The sequence below is a fragment of the Cryptotermes secundus genome, unplaced genomic scaffold (genome assembly GCF_002891405.2).
Source record: "Cryptotermes secundus unplaced genomic scaffold, Csec_1.0 scaffold19, whole genome shotgun sequence".
Classification (NCBI taxonomy): Eukaryota; Metazoa; Arthropoda; class Insecta; order Blattodea; family Kalotermitidae; genus Cryptotermes; species Cryptotermes secundus.
The window spans coordinates 619153-644811 of record NW_019729897.1 but is presented as its reverse complement, the minus strand read 5'-3'; the positions used below and the strand labels follow the sequence as shown (position 1 = coordinate 644811).

The 25659-nt window shown below is 41.4% G+C and overlaps 2 protein-coding genes across 3 annotated transcripts in view; both read left to right on the top strand.

Moving 5' to 3' along the window:
• Nucleotides 1-7144, top strand: part of LOC111865703 (larval cuticle protein 1) — a 36027-nt gene extending 28883 nt beyond the window's left edge. Inside the window, exon 2 of the mRNA XM_023853931.2 lies at nt 5161-7144. Within this exon, the coding sequence (XP_023709699.1) occupies nt 5173-5859 (687 nt within the window). The 5' untranslated portion in view covers nt 5161-5172 and the 3' untranslated portion in view covers nt 5860-7144. The remainder of the gene's footprint in view (nt 1-5160) is intronic.
• A 12038-nt stretch (nt 7145-19182) lies between these two features.
• LOC111865712 (leucine zipper putative tumor suppressor 2 homolog) overlaps nt 19183-25659 on the top strand; it is an 84394-nt gene continuing 77917 nt past the window's right edge. For both annotated transcript variants that reach the window (XM_023853945.2, XM_023853944.2), the window contains exon 1: nt 19183-19496. The gene's annotated coding sequence lies outside the window, so the exon portion shown is untranslated. The remainder of the gene's footprint in view (nt 19497-25659) is intronic.

Below are 25659 nucleotides of genomic sequence, written 5' to 3'. Positions count from 1 at the left end.
GGCTCTGGGGTCAACTTAGCCTTTGACAGAAAAAGAGTAACAGGAATCTTCCTGGGGACAAAAGGCGATCGGCGTGTAAGGCTGACAGTCACGCTACGATCTGCTAGCCGATTGTCTAAAGAAGATGTGGGAACCTCCACATCTCACAAGCCTATGGACCTCCACGGCCTGTTAGAGGCATACTTTTACCTTCTTACCGTTACCCATCTAAGCACATATCTCCCAAGTAATAGCTTTCCTACCAAATTTGCAACCAACGGTTTTGCATTTCTCTCTTCTCTCACCTCCCATAAGCGCTACAGTCCCCTGCAGTTTCACGCATCTTTATATTTGGTCACCGGACAGTAATATGCGGAGAGAGTAACAATTTTGAACCTTCCGATTATGTAATTTTTCTACGCTCTTACCTCCTTCCCGTTAAGTCCTCAGCGATGCGCAAGAAGAGAACGTTTGTGTCTGCGTTCTTGTCGCGGTCGCTGCTCACAGGTATTTCCTCCCGTGAGCTCATTCATTGACTAACTCGTCTGCAGTGAAATCAATGTCGCGGCAGAAGTAGCTGTCATGACGTCACCGGAAAGAATAAATCGAAGTGTCATCTTATAAGCGATCGGCGTAATATTTCTTTCCATTCAATATATGATGTGTAATACTGACTCCATTGTTTTAAAATATAATTACCTCACGACTACCACAGGACGTTTATAGAGGTGTATACCACTTCTTTCATAAAAAAGAACAGCCTATTCATATCTTCATCTTGTCATTTTTCACAGCTATCAAAGCTTCTGACGTCATACAATCCCGCGGACTCCCAGAGACGTCATATAGTGCCTCTACTTAACATGGATCCTTACTTAATTACGTACTCAGGAGCTGAACCCTTCTTGAGGAGCTGCCAATTCTGCAGCTACTCAAGAATTTCCCAGCATTTTATGGAAGACGAAGGTTCATTACCGTGTTCACAAGAGCCCTCCACCGGTCCATATCCTCAGCCAGATCAATCCAATCCATACCATCCCATACTGTCTCTCTAAGATCAATTTTAATTTTGTCCACCCACCTACGCCTTGGTCTTTCCAGTGGTCTCTTTCCTTCTGGCTTTCCCACCGATAGCCTATATGCGTTCCTGTTCTCTCAAATTCGTGCTACATCCCCTGCCCACTTCATCCTCCTTGACTTCATCATTCTAATTGTACTTGGAGAGGAGTACAAGTTATGAAGCTCCTCATTGTTCAGTTTTCTAAGAATTTTGTGATTCCTCACAGTGACCCCAGTTAAGAGCATACAGAGTTTACAAACTCGTTATCTTCAGTTTTTTAGACACTGCCCTTAGAAACCATTTACTGGATATATATATTTTTTCAGGAGTCGGGATAACTCAGTATAACGACAAACTACGGGGTACCCGGTAGCGTAGTTGGTTGAGGCACTATGCTATAAACCGGAAAGGTGCGGGTTCGATTCGCGTTGAAGTCATTGGATTTTTTCAATTTACTTAATCCTTCCAGCCATCTTAGTTTCCGTATGAGAGTTTCAAATCTCATAACCTTAAAATTAACCGCAATGTTCTCAAACCACGTATACATCAACCATGGAAATATAATTATGTCTGACAACATTTATTCTGACGCAATTTCATCTGATTTATTACTGCGTATTTTCTCCGAATGCCTCAATTTGTGGTGTATAGACGTATGTTGACTTCTGATGTAAAACGTTTTAGAAAGTTAGTTCAGAAATGCTAACTTTCTAGGAAAATATAAACTTCATAAGGCAGCACGTATGAATTAGGCCATGTGGACACGGCACGGCGCATTTCAGAGATATACTCACGGTTTAAACGAATTACGTGTTAACACGGTTTATAAGTGTTACAGTACACTGGTTGCAGTTAACTTTCTCCAGAAGTCCACCAAGTGTGTTTCTGTTGTTACGACATGTAGTGACCGTCAATCGTTAATGAAAGCATTTCTTTTTCATTCGTCACACGAACATAATCATTACGTCACACACCGAGGGCAGCGTCAACTTTAAAGAGCATTTCCCTTTCCTGTACAATACTCTCTAGCTGGTACGGCATGGANTATATAAATTCGCTTTTAATATGGGGCTCAATGTGTAACGTGTATGTTCGAGATTAGAACAAACACTGCGCTGGTGGTATATATATATATACTATTAATTTCAATTTAGGTACTGCGAATTTTCTTAGTTTAAACTGAGGACTGCATAGTATTTAACAATCGTGGATCTTAGCAAAATAATTTCGGCCTTTAGGTGTGTCCACATCCTTGAGGGGGCATTTCACTTCCACCCATTCCGTCTGCAAATATAAAAACTTTTAACAGCTGCTTGGATTTTCATAAAATTTGGTAGAAAATTGCCAAGACATTTAATTTATCATTTAGAACAGACGAAGAATTTGATACGTCTCTTTGCGTATCTCTAAATATTTACTGCTGAAGGGAATGTTTCGAAAAACGGTCTTTATAGAGGAATGGAATACCCATTTCTTGTCCAATACATTTCAGCCGCAGATCTTACGGTTTTCGATATAAGTAAATAAAACTTGTGCAATGCGGGCACCGACAATCAGCCGTGGCCTCTTGGGTGCAGTTGCAATTAGGAGAGAGTAAAAAATAAACAAAAGAATCCTTTATTGAGTTTGGACTGCGCTGATATCAGGTTTATTTTGTTCTTTTATTGCTGATAGTACAAGCCTATAATTTTAAATTCACATTAATTCGAACAAATATAAAACAACTGTGAATATGAAATATACTACTTTAAGGAATGTAACGCCGTCTAGGCCGGTATAAATCCACTGACGTTTCGGAGAAAAGTACTGTCTGAATCTTCGAGGTCAAAAAATAAGCCAATAATGAGGCAGGAAATATTTACTAGTTCTTTTCTTGTATAATCTTCTACTCTGAAGATGGAGACAGTGCGATCCTCCGAAACTTTGGTGTACTTATGCCGGATTACATTGCCTTAAATCCCAGAAAATAGTGCTCTTCACAGTCACCGCTAAGGGAACTGAAACCCAACACGACAATGGACAGTTCCACATAAATTTGTTGTTTTTTTCAATGTAAGGGAAGAGTTACTTCTAGTCTTCATAATTTCAAAGGAGGGCACGTGGTAGCACAGTAGGTTGGGGCACTGTGCTACAAGTCGGAAGGACGTGGATTCAATTCCCGATGAGGTTATTGGATTTTTCAATTGACCTAATCGTTCCAGCAGCACTATGACCCTGAGGTCGACTCAGCCTCTGACAGAAATGAGTACCAGGAATCTTTCAGGGGGTATAGGGCGGCCGGCGCTTGAGGCTGACAACCTCATAGCCATTAGTGAGCCGATTGTCTAGCAAATGTGACTCTTCGACGTAAGATATCACTATGGGCCTCCACGGCTTCTCACAGAAATAGCCTTACCGTTTTATAAACTTTACCTTCAAAATTTCATATGTAATTCATTCTGCGGGGTCGGCCCGTTGAATGTACACCGTGCACTTTCACAGTCATAGTGTCTTATTAATAACACAGGACTCAACCTTTTTTGTGGCTGCTACGCCTAGCGAATAAAAAGACCTGCTGGAGAGGAAAAGGCCAACTCGCTTTCAGTCCCTCATTCGTCATGGGTTGAACAATGAACAACATGGCACGCAAAGATGCCGACGAAGCACGCCAGTCAGCAGAATCATGGCTGTCGGGGACAGGCTGAAAAAGAACAAACTCTATCAATCCATGCAGCGGAACCCTACTTGAGAAGCTAATAACTGATAACCCACGAAGTTCTTCGCCTTATGAGGAACCCGAAGGTTCGCTACAGTGTTGAAAAATATCTGCCAATGACCCTATTCCCAGCCAAGAACTGATTTTAGCAAATCTCTGGAGTTATTTTTATCAAAGCTATCTTTTGGCTAAAGTTCACTACCTGCCTAGTAAACCCGTACAAACCGCTGTTAACAAAGCTCTACAAGAAGAAGTCAGAAGGTTTCAAAATTGGAGATCTCGTAATCCAATTAATTGGGTATGGATAGTGGAGAGGAAGGTAAGGTATCCCTATTCGGCCTTGAAAATCACTAAATTTGACTCCCCACGACCCTTTTCTTGTGAAATTGCTTTACACGTGTATTATTGTGCTGTGTAGGTGACAAATAAAAAGAAAACGGTTATTGTGTCTGCTGAAAACATTAACTCCAGAGATTGGCTAACATCATTTATCACTTAAATATTTCTTATGAAAAAAAAAGTACGGAAATTTAGTGATAGGAAATTTTGAGTTAAATTTCATTTCAATGAGTGTTTTTCTAAAGGATGAGTCAGTCTGCTCAATCCCAAAAGTAACTTTCTGGATATTTTGTAAATTATTCTCGGAGAAATTAAACATAACTTCATACATACCCATCTTCGCAGTGATACTGTGCACACCATAAATCTCAGCAACAGCAATTGCATATGACATGGATAAATATTCATCATTGTTGCGTAATACAAGAACTATCCAGTGTTGGTCAGTACGCCTGTTTAGAATGTGTCAGAAACCGTTTCAACTAACGGATATGCGGTATGATCTAGTTGTTACTGAAAATATAGCCAATACTATGGCTCCTAACTTGAATTCGGATTTTTATCAGCAGATGCAGTAATATATAGTTCTTACTAGTGAATACTAGCTTTATCTACTCTGGTTACGAGTTTCCAGTTCTTCTTATAAGGACTGATAGTAACGGGTTCCGATATCTGGTCATGGATAAGAGAAAAATGACTACATTTCAGAAATCATGTTTCAGAAAAGTGCTACATTACAGCAGTTTATCAGTGATTAGATATCCTTCAGTTCCAGTGATACACACCGAATCTCCATCTTGTATAACATCCATTTGGACGATTGATGAAGGAAATGGAAATGTAGCATTAACACAGACCTAAGGAGACAGGCAGATGGTGAGAATTATGGGTGGGTGAAAATTGCCCGCGATCTTGTTCTGTTATATTGGTACTAAAATCATAACAATTTCGGGTTCTGTTAAAATGTTATTGCAAATTTCCGACCTTGTCTTTCCCACTCTCTGGTTTTTGCAAGAATGAACCCTTTTGAATCCACTCTAAAAAGAATCTCCAAACAAAAATCTGAAGAAGTGTCTCTTGTTTGCAGTGGTGTGTTGGAATGTCAGCTCTGCTGATGATGTGTGCTGCTGTGTCTGTAAACGCACAGTATCAAGAGCCTTACGAAAATCAGCAGGGTCCTTCTCACTATGATCAACCGCAGCGACCTCTTCCAGTCATTCTAATGCACAAGCAAGCCCTCGCTCAAGATGGCTCCTTTAACTACGCCTTCGCCGCAGATAATGGCCTCCAGCAGGGCGAATCCATCAGCCCAGATGGCACCAGAAGAGGATCTTATTCCTACGTTGATCCTAATGGCAAGAAGATCAGCGTAAAGTATACTGCAGGAAAAGAAGGATTTAGGATCTTGGAAGGTGATCACCTTCCTAAAGCTCCTCCAGCACCTGTGGCAGCTGCACCTGCTCCAGTACCGCAAGGTGCCTTTGCGCCTAGACCGTCTCATTACAGCGCCGCACCATCCTATCCTACCACGGGTTATCAAGGCGCCGGAACCAATGCTGTGTTCCGTGCCCAAGAGGGCGGCCCCTACTATAAGGTGTATGATGAGTACGAGAACAAGTCCGCCTTCAAGAGTCCATATCAGGCCACAGCACCCGCGTCTTTCCCGGCAGCGGAACAGCGACGCCCACCTACACAGTATGGCAGAAGCAATGCGCAACCCGACGCCGAAGGCAGGCAAGAGCCGCACACTTTCGGCGGCGGTTATGCCTTCCAGTTTTCTGGATGATGTTTTCGTGACTAAATATACAAATGAGACTTCGGATTTTTTTTTGTCGGCGTCTTGTCTCGATCTTGGTATTTATTTTCTATTTATATTGAATGAATTTAGTAAAAATTTGTTTACAAGTCCAGTGGTCGAAGCTGTTCACAGTGATCTGCTTTGAAACGCCAATATGGCTTAGACAGCGACAAATTTTGGTTCTGCATCACGGTTGGTAACGATAACAGTTTAGTTTAGAGACAATACTAATTACGGATTTCCCGATTTTAAAATGTGAAGTGTGTCTGTGACGCTAGAGTAATCTTTCAGTCACACTCGCAGGTTCGAAGTGCTAACTGTTTATTTATGCTTTGTATTCTACGGGAATGTTGAAACTCTTTTACCAGCTTTTGGAGGAATATTTTACATTAAGCACCTTGGAAATTGAAAAATTTAAATGTTAACTGTTGTTTAAAAATGTCTTTTATTTTGAGAATAACAATCCTGGAATATAAATACACTAACCCGGAAAATATTATTATGTTTAATTATATCAAATATATTCATTTTAATTTTGGAAATCTGTGAATAAAAGATGCACTTATAGTATTCAGACTTGTAGCTGATATATATGTATTTGTATTTATTATCAACCTTTTATTGTCGCATTAAATTTTATTAGAAAACTGACCATGTTCCTCTATTGTAAAGTGTGAAATATAACTTGCATATGGATCAAACCATTGCGTTTCTTGGGAACAAACACCTACACTTTCAAGGAGTAGCTAACGTTGATAAACCAGAGGAATATTGTATGCCAATATACACATTAATTTTCATACCATAATTTGTATGCTTTATTTTTTTCTGTTTTAAGCAACTACGGCAGCACCGCTATATTCTATGCCCAGAGATCGAAATTTGTGTCCACAAAATTTTAATTTTTTTTTTCTAAAAATATGAAACTACTACAGTTACATTTTTTTATATTAATCATCAATATAGTAGAAATTACAATGGTTACTGATAAGGTAGTTAACTTCTTACTTGACATTTATAATCTCAGTATATACAAGTAAGAATAATATATTTTATTATTAAAAGAGGTTATTTCTCAAATGTTTAAATTTCTGTAAAGAGAAATGGATCTCAATTGGAGGCGTATAGTGATCGTTGGAAAAAGAAACGTACCTATAAGAAGCAGGTATTCTCTTCAGTTCACAGATGACGTTTCAACATCGCACTAACAATAAGCTCTTTGTTATCATAGTGTTCACATGTTGTTTTCAAAATAAATATGTGTCTGCATATATTTTATTGTGTTTTATTATCGAAAGCCTTAACTGAACCAAGAGGATAAAGGTTAAGGAGAACATAAGTACTCTACTTGGTACTGTCATTTCCAGTTGCGTGACCTGGGCATTTTTATTCTTAACTGGTGTTAGTAATGCAAAGAAAAGTCTGCTACTGGCAGAGCCTAACAATACTACAAATATTGCACTGCAGAGAGTAACATGAAATATTAATATCCCCAAAACGTCGTGGTATCGGTTTAAGCACGCTAGAACTGAAATTCCTAAATCCATTTGTTTCAAAGTAAAAGCACAATTAAATGTCAATAGTTAAGGACAGAAGCCATAAAGCTTACAGACAATATTTTTTTTTTCAACGCAGTATTTTTCAGCAGATGGAGTTGCTGTTCAAGAGCACGTGTTTCGGAACATATGAGTACCATCTTTAATAAAACAAATATGATCTTCAGTGATTTGCAGAACAGGATGAAAGGGTCAAGAAGCACATATTCCTATTGCACACACTTCCAGCCCCACAAACCTTAAATTGTTAAGGCCGTATATAGATAATGCGAGGATAAGTGTATACTCCAGCAATGGAATTCAGTTTGGAACAGAGCGCTGAATTCGCGCGAATTAATGTTGGTGTAGTCAAATTTTTAACGCCTCTAATTATAAACATATTTTATTATTATTATTATTATTTATCTTTTAAAAATATCTTATACTTAAGAACAGATTCTTTCTACTTAAATAAGGCGACTTTTCTCTGCTGCTTCCTGGCTTTATCCCCTTGGGAACTGGATGAATTAATTTCTTACTTTCAAAATTAATTAATCTCTTGACTTATTATATTAGTGTAATTATATCTACAAATTCAGTTCCATTCTTGCATTGCTTCACCAAAAGGTTGCAAGGACTATTCGCTTAGTACTGTTTGGAGAAATAATTGCTATTCATTCTGAGGGTCATACGAAACACAAATACGTCCATCCTGTGCAGAGTTCTTAATGTTAAAAAAAAGGTATAGGTAAATTTATCCCTGTAACAGGCTGTGAAGGCCCACAGGGCTGTGAGACGTCGAGGCTCCCACACTTTATAGACAATCGTCTCACAGATGACGGTAAGGTTGTCAGTCTTACGCGCCGGCCGCGCTTTACTCCCCAGGAAAATTATTTAATTAATTCCGGGTATTCATTTCTGTTAGAGGCTGAGTAAATCCCAGGGCCTAGTGCGGCTGAAAAAAATCCAATGACCTCATCGGGATTTGAACCCGCGACCTTCCGGCTTGTAGCGTAGCACCTCAACCACTACGCTACCACGTGCCCCCGGTCAGCCCACTACAATGTTATAGGGTCAGCCCACTATAAGATTTTTTAAATATGAAAACAGGGCATGTCGAAGATGGCTATTGGTGTGTTCAAACATATGGGAGAGCCAGGACAGCTCAGGTAACATAGTTACTAGGTTAGGGGCTGAAAGACTGCGAAATTCGATTCCCGGAAAGAGGAGAGTATTCTCTGTCTCCACACAGTCCGCATAAGATTAAGGACCAACCCAGCCGCTGTCCAAAGACTATCAAAGCTCTTTCTCCATGAGATAAACTGACCGGGATGTGAAGGGGACCACATATTTCCATCTGGGGCAGAGGTTAAGAAAGCATGCGGCTACACCTCCCTTTCCCAACTCGTTCTACGGCATGTCGCAGGGTTAATCATAAGAGAAACTTGACGTTTGCCTTTATTTTTGTGGACCTATATACAGTATTAGAGACAGGATGGGATGGTATTGATTGGATTGATCTGGCTTAGGATAGGGACCAGTGGAGGGCTCTTGTGAACACGGTAATGAACCTTCGGGTTCCATAAAATGCTGGAAAGTTCTTGAGCACCTGCAGAAATGGCGGCTCCTCCAGAAGGGCTCAGCTCCATGAAAAAGTAAGTAAATCTATAGTATTATCCATATGTGGTGTGTGAATGTAGAGCATGATACGTGACCGGAAAGGACCAGTTTAAGTTAAATGCATGGCATAATCTGCTACACAAAGCCTAGAATTGCAAAGGACTTGTATATGCTCTGTATACTTATAATGGATGCTAACATGTACTGTTGATGTAAAACTGTAAATAGTAAGTACATAGCTTTTACAACGACTCGGAGAGTTGACAAGGGACGGAATATGTACAGTGCATATATGCAGGCCTGTAGTAGATAACATGTAGAGCTGACCATGACCTCGACAATTGACAGGTCTGTCCTCTCGTCCTCACGGCAACAAAAGCACAACTTCTTTGACAGGAACGAGAATCTGCTGATTAGCCCCAGATGGGGCTCAATATCAAGACTGACTGACTGACTGATTGTCGGTCTTAACGTGAGTTTGACTTTCACTTCGACATTCACCACACTGACCCTGAAGACGGAGACGGGGGTGGGGGGATCTGAAACGTCAGTTTTTAACTCAACATTGACACGGCTGATCAACCGAGAAGGTTTTAGCATCTATATTCGCCGTGAAAGCTTCAAATCTTACAAAAAAATGGGAATAATTTGCAAGAACTGAAGAGAAATGTTGGAGGCAAAAGATGAATAACAAAGAAGAATGGAAACTTATCATAAAGGAGGCCAAGGTTCTTGGAGGGTCTTAGACCAGGATTAATTAAGTAACGCATAGTATTTGATAACTACAACAATGAAACATCATCATCATCATCATCACCATCATCATCACCATCATCATGTAGTTGGTTGAGCCACTGTGCTACAAGCCGGAAGGTTGCGGTTTCGATTCCAGATGAGGTTATTGCATTTGTCAATAATCATAATACTTCAAGCCGCATTATGGTCTTGGGACGACTCAGCCCCTAATAGAAGCAAATCCCAGGAATCTTCCTCGGGGTAAAGGGTGGCCGGCGCGTTAGGCAGGCACCCTCACAACCAACTATGAACCGATTGTCTAGAAAATGAGGGAGACTCGACGTCTCACAATCCTATGGGCTTCCAAAGCCTCTGGAAGGAATAAGTTTAGCTTATTATTATTATTATTATTACTATTATTATTATTATCATCATCATCATATCATTGTATATATATACATACATAGTAATATTTTACGAAGGGAAGAGCGCTTAGCCTCCTGCATAATCGTTGCTTATCAGTAATTCTGACATTACAGTTTATCTCATGACGAACCTCCCTGAAAACTTTACATCTCACAAGATTCAAGATTCACAATTTGGAAACAATTCTTCTCCGCTGAAGATACTGAAGCAACTTGTACTCCAGGTTTGGCACGGTTCAATGCCCGTGTGGGTAGAGTATGGTGCCACAAATTGCAACAACCAATAGCCGCCCAGTCCACCTGTTTATTGCTGGAAAATTGCCCGGCCTCCTCTTTGTGAAGTTGTAGTTTATGTGACAGGTTATGCAGGTTGCTAGTCTTCCCCACGATAAATCGGGCCACAAATGAACTGTACGCCTCTTTGAGGAAACGGTTTTCAGATCTGCTCTTCTAGGCGGCGAGCACAGTAAGAGAATTGACTCCAGTCCAGTATTATTTTATTTGCAATTTATTCAGTGACGCTATCCCCGTAAATCATAATATACAGCAGTAGTTCCAGAGGTGGGTTGTACCGTCCCCTAGGGGCTGTGAGATTGCCTACGAGGTCGCTAATAAGAGGCAAGGGGCGGCAAGGGGTGCTGGAGGTGGGCCCCTCGGTACGCGTTTTTGGTCTTATTTAACATTGAAGTGAATTTAGACCAGACATTGGAAAACTTCTATTACTGCATCAATCCCAGTTATCGTATTAAAAATTTACTAACAGTGAAGTATTTACTAGGACCGCCTCTGTGGTCTAGTGGTCAGAGTTCCTGGCTACAGATCCCGAGGTCCGGGTTCGATTCCAAGTGCTACTAGATTTTCTGAGTAGTAGCGGGTCTGGAACGGGGTCCACTCAGCCTCGAGGATAATTGAGGAGCTAGTTCAAGGAAAAAGCGGCTCCGGTCTGGAACACCAAAAGTAACGGCCGTGGGGATTCGTTGCGCCGACCACACGACATCCTCTATCATCTAAAGTTGGCACTAACTTCACCGACAAGCGGCGGGCGCTCGGTCAGTATAGTTCATTTGCGGACTACAAGCCACGAAGTTAGTTTTTTTTTAAGTATTTACTAGATGCGGTATCTTATTTTAGTGTTCATATCTTCCTTAGCGGGTTGTGCAAACCGTATTCTGACGAATGCTTTTGATAGGGTAGGGCAGGGAGCAGTGGTAATGAGTTTATCGACTGCTATGTAGTAATAGGTTGATTGAACGATATTGAATTTTAAATTATGTGAAAGGAAGCGACCATGACCTAATTGATATTCCCTCCCGGCATTTGTCTGGAAGGACTGAAGAATCCCTAAAACTCTAAGTCAAAATAGCTGGTGTCCCGGGAGAAATTCGAAACGGGACTCTCTAGAATACAAGCCAGAAGCATCATCACTTCAGCCAGCTTCCTCGATTCTGTCGAGTGGAAACAAGCCAGACGCGCTAGGATGCAGGAAAGGAAGATCCTCAGCTCAATACGGCCCAACTCTATTCAACTCGACCCATGCAGTGTGACAAATGAGGCCTCTAGAGTAATTCTGCGCAAAACACACAACAGCCTCAGTATAGTCTGTACAGAAAACTATATGACGTAAGTACAACTTACGGTTGTTAGTAGTCAACCTATAACACCGTCAAACCGCAATGAGTAGTCACACAGTGACGCGATTTTTCCAGTTTGAAGCCATGACGTTAATAAAAACTATGAACAGTTGCGGTTATTTAGTACCCATGACGTCATCTGTAACCAGTGACAAATTGCTTGAAATAATCTGTTTAAGAAAGTGGAAGATGAGTAAGTGACTCTTCTTAGGCCGCGCCATAGCTCAAGCGGTTAGTCGCTGGCTTCCCACCGCAGCGACCAGGGTTCAAGCCCGGGTCTGCTCAAGTGGGATCTGTGGTAGACAATTGGCGCTGGGGCAGGTTTTCTCCGAGTACTTCGGTTTCATCTTCATTCCACCAAATTCTCCATCATTATAATCACCCGGGGCAGTCTACAAGAGGCCAATCAGTGGCCGACATACCCACTGGACCCAGCTGGACTCGACCCCTCACTATGCGAATAATAAAAAAAATTGTGACTCTTCTTGAATAAATTTCGTTATACATGAGTCATTTCTCTTTTGTTTTTCTCATGGGGTGAGACTGAGTCTCTTGGTACTGCGGCCAATATTTGTCCTATTGCACCAACCCTGGATTCAGTGGAGTGCTAATTGGCAGGGGAAACCGAAGTACTCGGAGAAACCCACCCGAGTGCCACTTTCTCAGCTACAAATCCAAAATAACTTGACCCGGGCTCGAAGCCTGGCAGCCGCAGTAGGAATCCGACTACTAACCACCTGAACTATGACACGGCCTACACAAGTGAGTTGGGATAAAGGTGTTGACTTGAAATCGGAAGGTTCTCGTTTCGAATCTCGACCTGATTGAGATCGTTCGTGGTTTTTCTCAGTCTCTACAAGTAAATGCTGGTAGTGTCCGATCAGACCACTACAGCTTCTCTTCAAAATCATCCAAATTTATATTTGACAATTTTCTGAACATTCGACGCTATGTGGTCTACTACGCTAACAGTGTCATAAACTAAAAGCAATAAAGTTAATATTTAATGACGGCTATGCAGCCCATGCGCCTCTGTGGTCAAGTGATCAGAGTTCCTGGCTACAAATCCAGAGGTCCGGTCTCAATTCCCGGCGTTACCAGATTTTCTGAGAAGTAGTGGGTCTAGAACGGGGTCCACTCAGCCTCGTGAGAATAATTGAGGAACTACTTCAAGGAAATAGCGGCTCCGGTCTAGAAAACCGAAAATAACGGCCTTGGGGATTCGTTGCGCTGACCAAGCTACACCCTTTATCCGCTAAAGCTGTCACTAACTTCGCCGACAAGCGGCGGTCGCTCGGTCGGTATAGTTAATTGCGGACTTCAGGCCACGGAGTTTAGTTTTATGTAGGCCATGCAGATTACATGTCGATTTACTTAGTCTTGTCACCTGTTCAAGGTTATATTGGTTTTGCCTTCGTCTAAGATCAGATTTCCCCTACCGTCTGCACAGTTTCAACAGCATTCATATGGAAGAAACTTATGCCACATACAGGGCAATTCTTTTCATTCGTAGCCAACCTTGCCAGTGTTAATCCTCTGCAAGCACACTCCAAATTCCTTGCAGAGTCTCCATGGGCACATACCAGATCACTGAGATTCTCTACAAAGTGTTCCAGCGCAGGACAATCCGTTGTCCTGCGCCTGGAAAAGAGGCTCCAGGTATAGGTGAGGAAGCCGTTCTTCAACGGCATTTGACATTCGATGGAGTCTTAAGAAGTGTTGTTCGTTAGCTCTTCGTGCTGTTTGGTCTTCTTGGAAAGACGAGCGGAGCTATATATATAGTAGGGAAAATTATGAGTGGTGAAAACACCCGTTCAGCTGTGACAGTCCTCCTTCAGCTCTATCAGGAAGGAGAAAGTCTTACTCAAAAGCTTTTGGATTGGTCACCCTCGCCCAACACATAAGCTTTTGTTGCGTAGTGAACCGGCTTGTCTTGAAGTGTTTAACTTTCTCCCATCACTGAGCGGTGCCTGGCTCGCAAAACTTGACTAACAGTGTTCTATGTCGCTTTAAGATTTTAACCTAGAATATATTTTGTTCGACCTACATATTGTTTCCACATGCCAATGAGACGTCGAGGTTCCAACATTTTCTAGATAATCGATTCACAGATGGCGGTAAGGTTGTTAACCCTAAATGCCGGCCCCCTTTAACCCCAAGTATATTCCTGATACTCATTTCTGTTAGAGGTTGAGTCTATCCCAGGGCCATAGTGGTGCTGGAAGGATTAGGTGAACTGAAAAAGTCAACGACCACGTCGAGAATCGAACCCACGACCCTCCGACTTGTAGCATAGTGTCTCAACCATATACGCTGCTGCGTGCCTCAGAAAAATATTCAGTAAAACAAAGTAACATTATTTATGACAAATACCATAAGAATCGCCGGCAGCATACAATTAACTGAGGACTGGAGCCCCACACAGTGACAGGTTATGCAGAAGGGCCGGACAGTCCCTGCAGCAAGAACCGTTCCTTTTGTCGTATTACAGCTCGCAGTAGAAATGTAAACCTGAAACGCTCTTGAAATTTGGGCAAAATGAAGATGGAAATCTTCTTTGATCCGGAACTCGATAATGGACTCCCCATTCCGGCCCCATAAATCACTAAAATCTTGAGCACCTGACCTTGTCTCCAGTCTCTGCTGGACCAAAACGAAGTGACTGGTATGAACCAGTGAGTAACTAGCCCACGATCTTCCAGTGGGCCATGTACAGTTGCAGCAAAGATTAACTGTGGAATCTGAAAACAGAAGTACATTAACTCCAGACAGATAAACGCCTACAGTCCAGCGAATGACTTGCTGAAATTTTAGATCAATTAGCGACTTCTTCAATACATGAAGTTTCAAACGATTAAAAGTTAATTAAGCTGTGATACTTCAAGTTATAGGCCAACAGACAACTATTTGTTTCTCTACTTCTCCAGTCTGATTGCTAGGTGAACATAACGGGTTTCTTAGGGCAGATTGGATCCATTTGTACCGAATTTCGTTGGGCTGGCAGTCGTTTAATTTTTAAAGCAATAACAACGCCGAGCCATACAGACAAATTATAGAACATTTCAATGTTTATGTACTGCTCATTGTAAGAGAACCCGGTGTATGTCCTATCCGTACAAAGCTAATTTGCTGACTCTTCTTGCATCTCTTTGGTGTTCTTAACATTCGTTTCTTTAAAGCTGCAGACCACGGTAAAGGAATTCTTTAAACTATTATTTACGGGTGAAGCAGAATTTATTTCGAAGAAATATAAAATTTTGATACATTTTGTTCATATACGAGTATTTTATGAAGTAAATTGAAAAACAGTTGTCCCTGTGCTTAAATAATTAAGTCACGAAGGCGTAGGGGAGAGTTGATGTATAGATCCATGTTTTCTTGATCTCGGCACTAGTTGTAGGTAAGTGGTAACCTTCACGCCACGACTGTTTTACCCCAGGGGTAAGAGAAGCCTTATGGGCCCTAAAGCTGGTCTAGAGGACGTGGAGGGGAAAATATTCGTGACACTCCCGGGTCTCGAACTCCAACCCCTCGGTCATCCAGCCCGTAGCCAGTCCCTATACTGACTGCTCTATCGTTGCTCCTGGAAGTATGAAGGTTTTATGCCTTACAGAGGCAGCGAAAATGTACGTTTTGTGACAAAGTAGTGTCACGGTAAATGAGTTCCGAGTTTGAGAGTTACCCCCCTTCCCCACATGAGGGTTCGACAGATTCTCCATCCGTTTATTCCTTCAATTTTCTATTTGCAGCTCTTCTCTGTTTCCTTGCATTTAATTCCAGCTCTGCCTCTTCCCTTTCTGCATTTCTCACCCTATCTTTGCCCAAAGTACATTTCTCTTAAATTCTAGTAGCCCGTTTATTTTCCCAACATCCGAAATACGTACGTCATACTGGTGGAAAGAAACAGACATATGTAGCTACACTCTGTGAAATATTCCCTTAACTATCCCAAATAAATTCCGTAGGCTTTCGGAACACTTAATTCGTTGAATAATGTTAAAATCTAAATTATTCGCTGTATCGTAATATTGATATAATGATGACAAATTATAAAGGAAAATGACTTCAATTGGAGTGATATCTACATTAAACTGAAACTTAAAAAAAGAACGTTTAGTGTAAGTACCAGATGTTTTAACATTAAGATCGCCACATTTTATCCACAAAATATATTATTGTGTTTGGAATAATTCTCACAATAAACAGCGATCATTTGCTTAAATAGCACTAAGCGGTTGTTCTGTCAAATGGAGACGCTGTGTGTTTTCCGTGAGTTAAATATTATTTGTACTCGTATGCATTGTACGCTTCGTGATTTAGACGGCTCAGCCGGTTTTGGCAGACTACTCAGCTTCCTTCAGAAGTTCAACGATGCAAACTGAACTGACTTCATGGAGCTGAACCCTTCTTGAGAAGTCGCAAACTGTGCAATTTCTTCTTTTTTTTTTTTGCTATTGGGGTGGGACTAAGTCCTTTGTACTGTGGCCACTTCTGACCTATTGTACCAGCCCCAGATGATAGGTGAGCGTGATTGTGGAGCAATTGGTGGAACGAAGATTGGGAGGGGAACCCAAAGTACTCGGAGAAAACCTGCTCCAGCGCCACTTTGTCCACCACAAATCCTACTTGACCAGACCCGGGATCGAACCCGGGCCGCCACGGTGGGAAGCCAGCGACTAACCGCTTGAGCTATGGCGCGGCCCAATTGTGCAGTTACTCAAGAACTTCCCAACATTTCATGGGACCCGAAGGTTCATTACCATGTTCACAAGAGCCCTCCATTAATTCCTAATCTGAGCCAGATCAGTTCAGTCCATACCATTCCATACTATCTCTGATAGATTCATTTTAATATTATCCACCCACCTACGTCTAGTTCTTCCTAGTATTATCTTTCTTTCTGTCTCTCCCAGTGCTTTCTGGCTTCACGTCTTAAATTGTTCAGATTATCCCGAATTATTTCAATTAGGTTATGTAACCAAAGCAATTTGGCTTGTTCCCTTCGATCTAGTAACTCTGATAATCCTTCGTCTGACCATGGCTTATGCTTCTTCAATTCATAAAAACCTAGACTCTCTTTGGCTGAAATTTGATATTCTCACTCATAGTTTCCCAAGCTCTATTAATATCCAGCTCAGCGTCTAAGTTTTGCATAGCCGCGAATCTATTTGAGATTTCAACACGATACTTCGTTTTGAACCAGCATTAATTAACGAATACAACAATCGTTCAGGCATAGCGCCCTCCTGGCGTTTATCTTCAGTCTGCATTGAGGAGGATCCAGTCGGAAGGCAGCACCAGCTAAATCCTACGCTGGCATCAGAACAAGCGGCCACATTACGAACATTCAACTCGTGTAACCAGCGTCGACTAAATTTTCGTCTACGAATGAACAAAAAAAAAACCTTAGCTAAGTCTGGGCTGTACATTTTTTACGTGGGCGATCTCTTGGTAGCCCTGTGCATTCAGAAACAAAATTTGAAGAATGTAGACTTTCGAGGAAGTTTTGTTTCTCTCAACCATCTTATGACTAGTGTGTTTTTATAAATAACGCATTATATTTTTGGCACGAGCAAAGTAAGACGCATTTTGTTACGGAAACCTCTAGGGACCTCTGCATCTTTTTTACCTGACCGATGGCTAGAAATCACATCGTACCCAGTAGTTACTGCAAAACGTCACATCGAAACGGATTTCCATGGTTTCCTTCTGTCCTCTAACAAATGTTGAGATAGGCCGTGCCATAGCTCAGGCGGTTAGTCGCTGGCTTCCCAGCGCGGCGGCGCGGGTTCGATCCCGGATCGGATCATGTGGAATTTGTCCTGGACAAAGTGGCACTGGGTCAGATTTTTCTCCGAGTACTTCGATTTCCCCTGCCAATTCGTATTCCACCGATTGCTCCATAATCATAATCATCTATCATCTGTGGTTGGTACAATAGGCCAAACAGGGGCCGCAGTACTAAATGGACTCAGTCTCACCGCACGAGAAAAGAAAGCAATAAGAAAAACACTGAGAAGGCTCCAAAGTTCCAGCTCGCTACTACATGGTTCTTTTATTATCCATCTGAATTAGTTCAAAATAAATTAATTGCTCCGAAGACTCTTAAATTATGTTTGTAAATAACTATTTTTCTATAATGGTTCACAAAACTTGCTGTCTAATGTGGTAAAAATATTTGTTTCTTGAACTGGTATAGCTAGTTGTGGGCTCTATGTATGCCCTTATTTTCAATTTCTATTTCTGCTTAAAAGTTTTATAAATATTCGTCACTTTATTTTGACAAATATGTTCCTTCAAAATGTCGGAATAACACGAGCGTGTACGAAGAAACCAGATTTAGGTATGAATTTGGTCCAAATTTTGAGAGTTTTTGCTTTCTTTCTTCCATGTTGTTAATAATACCAGTGACTTTCCTCTTGCTAGTCAAATGAAGAAGTGTTCAGAGGTAAAATATAACTACAAACACGACACCAAACCAGAATAAAGAACAAAACCATAATACAGCTATATGTGGTAAACAATTTGATGTTTATGTGAGCTACAGTAAACAATATATTACATTGTAAGTTTTGAGGTTTTCACGGCGCCTAAACCCAGAAGACGACTTTCTTCAGTATATTACATTACTGCTTAACTTATACGGGTAAGCTAGTGTTAGGATGATAAAACGTAGGTGGTTATGTTGGTCTGGACAAGCAGTTGCTAGGGCGAGGAGAGGTGAATACAACATTTTAGTGGAGAAAACTCCGAAAAAACTCCTCTTGGAAGGCCGGGATGGAGATGGAGGATAACATTAAAATGACTCTTAGGGACGTAGGAAAGGAGACTGTAATAACTAGCTTAGAGTCATGTTCAAAGACTGGTTCTGGTATCACTAGAAAAAAGGAAGCTATTTCTTACTCCGCAGCCAGCAAATATCGAATTAGAGCTGATGCCACCAAATTAGAAGCCTAGGATGTGATAATGTGCTGCCTGGTCAGGGCTATCGCACACCGCAGAGTGCAATGAGAGAGGACTAGAAGTAATGGTGGTAGTTAATGAATGAATCTCCTTCGCAGTGTCAGCGTTAACGCTTTATTAAGTTTAAATGTGCTTACGGCAAAATTTTACTTCAGAATCTATGATGCAGATTATAACTTTTAACGTCATTTCTGTTTTAGATGATACTAAAAACAAGACTGATTAGTTTTCATTCAAGGAAGTAATTATAGTTGGGAATGTGGTACAATTTCCATTGAATGGCAAGCGCGTGAAGGGGGAGGGGGAATAGTTATAGCACCTGCCGTGTGGTGGCTCTGAATGGGCACGAGCTACAAGCGAGCAGAAAATGTGGAGTGGGGGCCGATGTATGGCGGGGCTAGACCTAGAGTGAGTAGTGAGTTGCGGGTTAGAGTGGCCACACGGATGAACAAGTGATATGTGTGCGTTAAATACAACTGTTGTCGTAATCATAAATATTGATACTCATTGCCTTAATTATTTTAATTATTGTGTATTAAGTAATGCTGGTGAGATTATAGTGAGTGAAGCTTAAATTTGTTCGTTTCGAAATTTTGGCGGGAGATGACGCTTTTCTTATTTATCCCGATGAAACAGTGGTGAAATTGAAAATCTGTGTGAATTTCATATTCTACACGTAGGATTTTCTTATATGGATATTATCTTCAAAGATCGAGGTAAGCTGCTACGTCATTTGTAATTAATGAACCATAGCGTATTATTGTGAGTTTACCGAACCGTGAAGAAACACAGAATCGCCGGGTTTTTAGACTTTGTTCATCATCCAGTATTTTAGAAACTAGAAAACAACATTTCGGAAAATGGATCTGTTTCCGTCGTCAAGTGAGAGGAGTGGGGGGAAGACACCTACTCAGTTGGGTCCCTTAGAAAGAGCTAACCTCAATTACTGGACGACCCCAGTTGTGTTTTCTAGTTTATAGACTACCGGACGATGAACAAATTTCGAAAACCAAGTAATTCTGAATATCATACACCATCGTCAGAATCCTTTATAGTCGTAAAGAGCCAATTTCGCATTTTGATATTTAATTAGTTTAATATGTATGTGTTACAGCTTTCCATTTTTAATGCATGTCTCTTGTCAGCTTCATTCACCCACTCACATTCTTATCTGACTATTTTATATTTTATTTCTGTATCTCTCCTGTTCTCTTATGTATAACATGCAAGTTCCCCCAAAATCTGAATAAAATTCATAGTTACAGGCTAGTAATTACATGAAGAAAGCAGTCTTTTGGGATTTGGCACCGTGTATATGTGGTGTTATCACCGCCGTGAAAGCCTCAAATCTTACATAGTAATTACATGCTTACAAGTCACATATTAGTAAAACTTGTTTCGGTCGAAGAGTTGATTGTAGTTATAGCAATTTTTTGTATAGAAATCCCTCTTAAAAAGATCAAAGGGGGCAAACAAGCAAATGCAACTGTCTTCTCTGTATCTTGAAAACACAGATGTTAAGGATGTTCATGAGTTTCAATTTCAGCAGTTAATTTATTGTAAATATTTTAGAAATTCTTACATAGTGACGGTAGTCATACGGAGAAAATTTGCGTAGGGGTAATGCCTAAATTTTGGGGAGGGGGGAAGTTTTGGGTTCAAATCTCCTCTGGGACACGGGCTATCCTGGCTAAGGTTTTTCTTGCTTTTTCTCAGTCTCTCAGAGAAAATGTGGGAATAGTACCACAATTATGCTACGACTACGACCATTCGAATTCTTCTCGATTCATTATTGCCCAATCATCCTATCATTTGGCTGTATATAATCCGAGACACAGGCGTCATCTTAAAGTGAATAACAAAATCACAGAAGTCATCACTTTCATATTCTACAAAATAATTGGAATCTCGCCGAAGGTTTAGTGGACATTAAACCAGCGATTCTGAACTTAGGCCTCTTGTGTTACTTTATCAAAATACGTATAGAAGACAGCAGTCCACAATAACAATCGAAAGGGTTTTTTTCCCTTCAGCGTATATATTGTAATCGTGTTTACATTTGGTACCATAACAATCAATAATGGAAGTTCGTATTTTCGGGGACCTTAGGTACGACCCAAACCGCCGGTTAAGCCTCTTCAGTGGTATGTCCCACTGGCACAGAATAGACGATATGAGTTGTGGTCTTGAACCGTTAGGGATTCTGGAACTGTTTTAATGTACCGAAAATACAATACAATATCACACTATATTAAACTAATACATACTACAATATCGTAGGCCCATAAGAGGGAACCAAAATAACCCCGTAACATCAGTGACCACGGGCTTGACACTAACATAAGCATTTCTTTCATCGTATCTAACATTAGATATTATCCGAAACTCATCAGTCAGTGTAAAACTACGGCCTAAATATATATATTTTTAATCCATATTCATTTTTGCTCCTAGCCTGATGACATAGGAGTCTGGATTCGATTCCTAACAGGGAAAGCCATTTATCTTTTTTATAGCGTCCGAAAAATTCTGGGGAACCACCAGCACGTTGCTCACGACACAGTGTTACGTCACTCATACACCACTTCAAAGTGACGCCTAAAGCCGGCTCTAAGGGCGAGGACACACCGGAAACTGGCAATCTCAATGCAACCGAAATTTCCGAGAATTGTTATCAGCCTGAGTTGAACAGATGTTACTGAATTGATCAGAGCAAATTAAAGAAACTGCACTGTCGTTTCCTCAATTTGCGCTGCTCCGTTCAGTAACATATGTTCAACTCATACTGATAACAATTTTCGGTAGCCCGGGCTCGATTCCGGGTCTGGTCAATTGGAATTTGTGGTGGATAAAGTGGCGCTGGAGCGGGTTTTCTCCGAGTACTTCGGTTTTCCCTGCCAATCTTCATTCCACCAAATTCTGCATCATCATAATCACCCGTGGCAGGCTACAATAGGTCAATCAGTGGCCGCAGGGCCGAGTGGACCCAGCTGGACTCCACCCCCCCACTAAGCGAATTAAAAAAAAAATAAACGACAGAATTTCAGCGAAATTTCTCTCCCCATCATCAGGACTATCCCAGAAACGTCTGCCACTGTTAACCAACTGACGTGGTTGATAAACCGGAAGGAATTCATTAGAGAAGGCACATTTTGCATGGGATCCGGCAAATCAATTTTATGAATTATATTTAAGGAAAAGCAATACCTGGGAAGACGTCGGACAACCGTCTGGCTATGAAGCGTCGAACGCCAAGGGTGAAAACAAGGGACACTGAGAAGGAAAAGTCTGGAGCGAGTGCGGAAGAAACGCGTAAGTCAGCATCAGTCAAGCTTCAGCTGCGTTTACAGAGGTGGGCGCAACATCGGACTTGGGCGAAAGCGAACTTTCCTTTTAGAATAGACGAGTCATCTAACACTGGGCAGAACATTCTGAAAAATTTGCACATTCGTATACTTCAGTTTTCGTTTATGCAGCGTATAGTTTTCTTTTTTTTTATTGTTAGTGGGGTGGGACTAAGTCCCTTGTACTGCGGCCACTTCTGGCCTATTGTACCAGCCCCAGATGATAGCTGAGGGTGATTGTGGAGCAATTGGTGGTATGAAGATTGGCAGGGGAAACCGAAGTACTCGGAGAAAATCTGCCTCAGCGCCACTTTGTCCACCACAAATCCCACTTGACCAGACTCGGGATCGAACCCGGACCGCCGCGATGGGAAGCCAGCGACTAACCGCTTGAGCTATGGCGCGGCCCTAGCGTATAGTCAGAATGCATCAAACAAGGGTGTTTCGGACAGTTTTTGAAACTAAGTCAGAAGGTAGAAGAGAAGTTGGAAGGCCAGGTCTCAGATGACTGGAAGTTGCAGAGAATGATATAAGAGAGCTGAAGGTGAATAGCTGGAGGCGGAAAGAAAATAATAGAGAAGAATGGACTTATGTCGTAACTTTTTAATTTCTTATGGTGAGATATGATTGCGTCCATTTGGTATGACGCCTTTATTTGGTCTATTGTACCAATCCCAGATGATAGAGGATGATGAATATGGAGCAGTCGGTGGAATGAGAATTGGCAGGGGAAAGCGAAATACTAGGAGAAAACCTGCCCCAGCGCCACATTGTCCACCACAAATTCCACATGACCTGACCTGAGATCGAAACCAGGCCGTCGCTGTGGGAAGCCGGCGACTAACCGCCTCAGCTATGGCACGGCCTCTAAGGACGCCAAGGTTCCTAGGGGGCATTGCAGCCGAGGAGTAAGTATGGGTGAATGATAAATGTTGAACTGGGGAGCTAAGAGCGAACAGAAGAGGTCCAATGAAGGATGAATTGTCCAGTAAGGCTGGAACCGGATATAGGCCCTACTGCCTGTTGCGCAGAGCGCGGGGGAGGAAAGAGATATCTTAAACTTACTATTTTACGGTATATTCAGTTTGTTTCTACACTTACGAAGCCTAAGTTGGCGTTCTCGGTCAGGCGGCATCTTTCTGTTGGTCTTCGTGTTCCAAGCCAAGTCTTGGTCTCGAGTATTTATATCGAAATGGCAACCATCGCTATCCTACCTATCATCTGTGATGCTTGGTTCAGGGCAACAGGAGTTACACCCACCCAATAAATTTAAACTTTAACAAGAAATTCTGGTACGCGGATCGTAATTTGGCGTGATTTATAGGTTCCGGCCTGTGCACACGAAACAACATATCGAAACGAAGCTGGACCTAGTACAAGCAGAGTGGATCGCAGGGGCCGCCAAACCCGAGTATCGGGTATGACCATCTCTGTCATTAGGCAAGGGCCCAGTTTCGAGTGTACAGCGTGTCCACATCCTATATTTGCTATTGTGCATAGTATATCAGTGATTTGTTACAGGCTACTAAAAGTACACATGGCTTCAAAAGCTATTAGCAATCCTGATACTCATATACAGATTTTGTTCACGTTATCACAGCCTTCAACAACTTCCTTTGATAATAATAGCCACGATTTATAAGCTCTCGCAGAATATTGAAGGAACTGATAGTTTTTCTCAAAGAATAATGTTTCAGACTTGTATTAGGGAGGTTCCAGGTTCAAATGTCGGCCAGGTCTCCCAACACTTGACTGAGATCTTCCTCAGAGCCTGAAAGGAAATTACATGAAGAGTTACACCATGACAGCATCCTTCCACATTCTTCATCGTTCAATATTCATGCTAACATTCGGGTTTACAGAATATGAGATACTCACAAAGTCGTCAAAGAAATCAATATTAATTAATTAAGACTACAAAATATAAATATGTTTATACAGTGTTATTAGGGCGTCTATGAAATTAAATATGCACAACAACAGAATATCAAAACTTGAATCGTATATCTGTAAGATCCATTTCAATATGACATTCCCACCTACACCTACCCATCTTAACTGTGGGCTTCCTACACTTAGTATTCTTTTTGGTTGTATGTCAGAAATTTCTTCGCAATCCGCTGGTTTTCCATTCTAATCTGTATTTTAGAATTGTTCCTCTCCTAGTATTTTTATATTAAAACGAAAAATAAATGTTGCATAACGAGGCATTTTGATGTTCGTGCGTGATTAATCGTTGGCTGTATGAGCCACGCAGAACCCTGGCCTCCTGTATGACAAATGCCTATTCTGCTCTGTTATTTACCTTTTTCCTTTATCTCTTTAATTTCCACTGTAGGAAATTAGTCTCTACTTCTTCCAGCTACCTCATTCGCGGCCTTACCACTTTACTTTTAACGTTTGGTGTAATTTAAAAATTTGTCTAAGCCACTATCATTTGGTCGCTTCTAATGACACACCTCAACTCCAGTACTCTCCTCATAATGTGCGTTAACAGTATTGGGAGCTTTACGTAATTCCCATAGTTCTTCACTAGTTTTGGTTCTTCGTGCCGTGATCGGTAGAAGAATTTGATTTCAGTTGTGCTGAACCATCAAGTTCAGTGTCGGTGAGTTACACGCAGAGACTTTAACCCCCGGAAGGCATTTTCGTATCTGCCTTTTCTGGAGCACACAATCAGATATTGAAACACTGGCTTCATATCAAGCAAAAGCAGATGCTGGCAGAACACCAATATATTTCCCAGAAGATGAAGTCATACTTAAAAGCTTTTAGGGTCATTTCCTTAAGTCAGTGGAGAATTAATACCGTATGATGGCCCTTCGTGTAATCCTCGTGGCACAGGTGTGCTAGAATTTTTTTGCATCAGTTACTTTGTAAGATTTGAGACTTTCACGGCGGTGACTATGAAGAAAGCAGTCTTCTGGGATTTGGCACCGTGTATATGTGGTGTTAACCGACGTTTCGGAGGAACGTATCGCCTCCATCTTCAGGGAGGCGATACGTTCCTCCGAAACGTCGGTTAACACCACATATACACGGTGCCAAATCCCAGAAGACTGCTTTCTTCATAGTCACCGCCGTGAAAGTCTCAAATCTTACAAAGTAACTGATGCAAAAAAATTCTAGCACACCTGTGCCACGAGGATTACACGAAGGGCCATCATACGGTATTAATTCTCCACTGACTTAAGGAAATGACCCTAAAAGCTTTTAAGTATGACTTCATCTTCTGGGAAATATATTGGTGTTCTGCCAGCATCTGCTTTTGCTTGATATGAAGCCAGTGTTTCAATATCTGATTGTGTGCTCCAGAAAAGGCAGATACGAAAATGCCTTCCGGGGGTTAAAGTCTCTGTGTGTAACTCACCGACACTGAACTTGATGGTTCAGCACAACTGAAATCAAATTCTTCTACCGATCACGGCACGAAGAACCAAAACTAGTGAAGAACTATGGGAATTACGTAAAGCTCCCAATACTGTTAACGCACATTATGAGGAGAGTACTGGAGTTGAGGTGTGTCATTAGAAGC